Raw genomic sequence first — 2,357 nt, forward strand, 5'->3', positions numbered from 1 at the left:
GCTGCGGCAACAGGCCCTGCAGAATGCTCGGCAATCGCCTCAGCCTCCTTTCCAGCCTGTTCGCTTGAAGTGCCACCGCCGCCCGAGGGGCAGTCACTTGAGCTGCATCCACTGCCCTTCCATCCGGTGTATTACTTGTGTCAGCTGGGGCCGGAACAGTTTCTTTGGGCTTAGCTTTCTTGTCACCGCCGTCAGCTTTATCATCACTGGGCACACTCTCCTCGACACCTTTTTCCTTCGAAGGAGCCTTCTCCAACGCTTTCTCCTTCCCTGCTTCCACTTGCCCTTCAGTTGGCGTTGGCGGCGTTGGTAGTGTCGACACTGCCTCCGGAAGTCTTTCATGTGATGCTCCTCCTCTGCCGTCTGTCGAAGTCCCGGCGGAGTTGTCGGATGCTGGTAGCGACGCCACTGCAGCAACATCGGGAGTTTGAGGGGGAACGATTTCGCTTGCTGCTTGGCCATTTCCACCTGATGCCTTCGCCGTTATGTGCGCGTTGTCCACGTCTTGTTTTGCTGGGACGCTGGCACTCTTGGGCGGATCTTCTTCTCCACGCGTGTGCGAGTCTGTGTTGTCTTTTCCCTCTTCTTCCGTTCTTTGGTCGAGCCCTGTCGGAGGCACTGTCTGTGGTGGCCCCTGCAGACTGTCCTGTGACTTTGGTTGCTCCGGAGGAGTCTCAGCGTCGCTTGGCCCGTCCGGAGAGGCACCCGACTGCCGGGCGACTGGTTTTAATTCCGGCGACGGTGCCGCTGCCGCCTTTTCGCCTGATGGCGACTGCGAGTCGTCTGCGCCTCTCAGCTCCCCTGAGTGCCCGGACACTTCTCCCCTCGGAGCACCGTCGCTCCCTCCGCCGTGGCCAGACACCGCCCCTTCCTCCGCCCCATCGCCCTGCAGACTCGCCCGCAGCCCACGCACAAACTCCGGCTTGCGGCCGCAGTACTTCGCCGCAATTTCCGCGTCGCTCATGTCCTTCGCGACGGCCCGCAAGTCCCTCCAGTCGCGCTCCGTGCAGTAGTCCCCCTCCGCCGCCCAGCCCCCGCCGGCGGCGCAGCACAACGCGCAGAGGACGCACATCAACAGCAGCGCACGGCCAGCCATCGCCACACTCCTCCCACCGCCGCACACACACACACACAGCGAGGGGCAGAAATAGAGAAAAAAGGGGCAAACACATACACAAATATGAGCAGCCCGCGGAATGGGTGCATTCAACCAACACACACGCAAACAGAGAAAGAATGGTCGAGGCATTGCCGTCCAGTTAAGAGGAAAAAAACAGCAACAACGGCAGAAGACGGTTTTGTGCACTTTCCCCCGCACGTGCCCTCTCGCTAGCCAGCAGCGCGGCTCAAGGGACCTTTTTTCCCTCCCGCCACACACACACACACGGCCGAAGTGGACGTGCCGGCGGCCCCCACCCCGCCCCTCCCGCGCCCCCCTTCGCAGCGCCCACGTCGTTTGCTCCCCGACCCCGCGAACTCCCCTCCCCCCGCGGGACTCTCGCCGGACGCCACGCAGCCCCACGCGGCACTCACCCGCGGCCGCCGCACCGAAAAAACGTCACCGACGGCAGCCGCCCCCTCCCCCACCGAAGCGCCCGCAGGCGCACTGCCGCTGCGCAGCACGTGCACGAGCGCCGTGCCGGCGACCGCCACTTCCCCCGAGTCCTCCGGCAGCCACGCGCCCCGCCCGTGCAGCCGCCGCAGCCGCAGGGCGCACGCATCATGCGGGACGCCGTGCGAAGTGACGCTGCCTCCCGCAGGCGTCGCGCGGCCTTTGTTTTTTTGGCGCAGCGCGACTGTCGCGCCTCCGTGACGGCGACGGACGAACCCCTCGCGGCCGCACTCCCTTCACACGCACACGCAGAGAGGTGTGGGGGCGAGGCGCAAAAGACAGCCGCGCACACACGCCGCAGCAGGCGGCACGGCGCAGGCGAAGTGCGCGACGCCCCCGTCCTGCGAGGGCGAAAGACACGCGGAGGAGAAGCCGGCCGCACGGCGCACACCCAACAAAGCACGCGGCGAGAGGGACGGGGCGGGTCCAAAGCCCGCCGCACAGTCTGCCGCAGCGGAGAACAAAAAAAGAGCCGTCGTCGCCGCAAACTAAAGTTGCCTCTAGCGGGAAGGAGGAGGAGGAGGAAATGGGGGCGTGTCGGCGGCACAGCCGGCGGCGGGGGGAAAACAAGACGCGGAGACACGCAGCGACACAACGGCGGACACGGCGCACAAACTCAGCGTGAGCCGCAGTGAGTTGCCCCAACGAAAAAAATTAAAACAAAAGAAAAGAAATAGGAAACCCCGCAAATGCCCCTACCCAAAAATTAAATAGAAAAATAAAACGAACTACACTTCGGACAGGT

The 2,357-nt window shown here is 63.9% G+C and overlaps 1 protein-coding gene across 1 annotated transcript in view; it reads right to left on the reverse strand.

Annotated features, from left to right (window-relative positions):
- Tco025E_08412 (uncharacterized protein) overlaps positions 1-1,096 on the reverse strand; it is a gene marked incomplete at both ends in the record, with an annotated part of 1,224 nt that extends 128 nt beyond the window's left edge. The window contains one exon of the mRNA XM_029375262.1: positions 1-1,096. This exon is cut by the window's left edge and continues 128 nt beyond it. Within this exon, the coding sequence (XP_029224649.1) occupies positions 1-1,096 (1,096 nt within the window).
- Positions 1,097-2,357: the final 1,261 nt, after the last annotated feature.

Source organism: Trypanosoma conorhini, assembly GCF_003719485.1.
Source record: "Trypanosoma conorhini strain 025E chromosome Unknown Tco_14.4_contig_00774, whole genome shotgun sequence".
NCBI classification, from domain to species: domain Eukaryota; phylum Euglenozoa; class Kinetoplastea; order Trypanosomatida; family Trypanosomatidae; genus Trypanosoma; species Trypanosoma conorhini.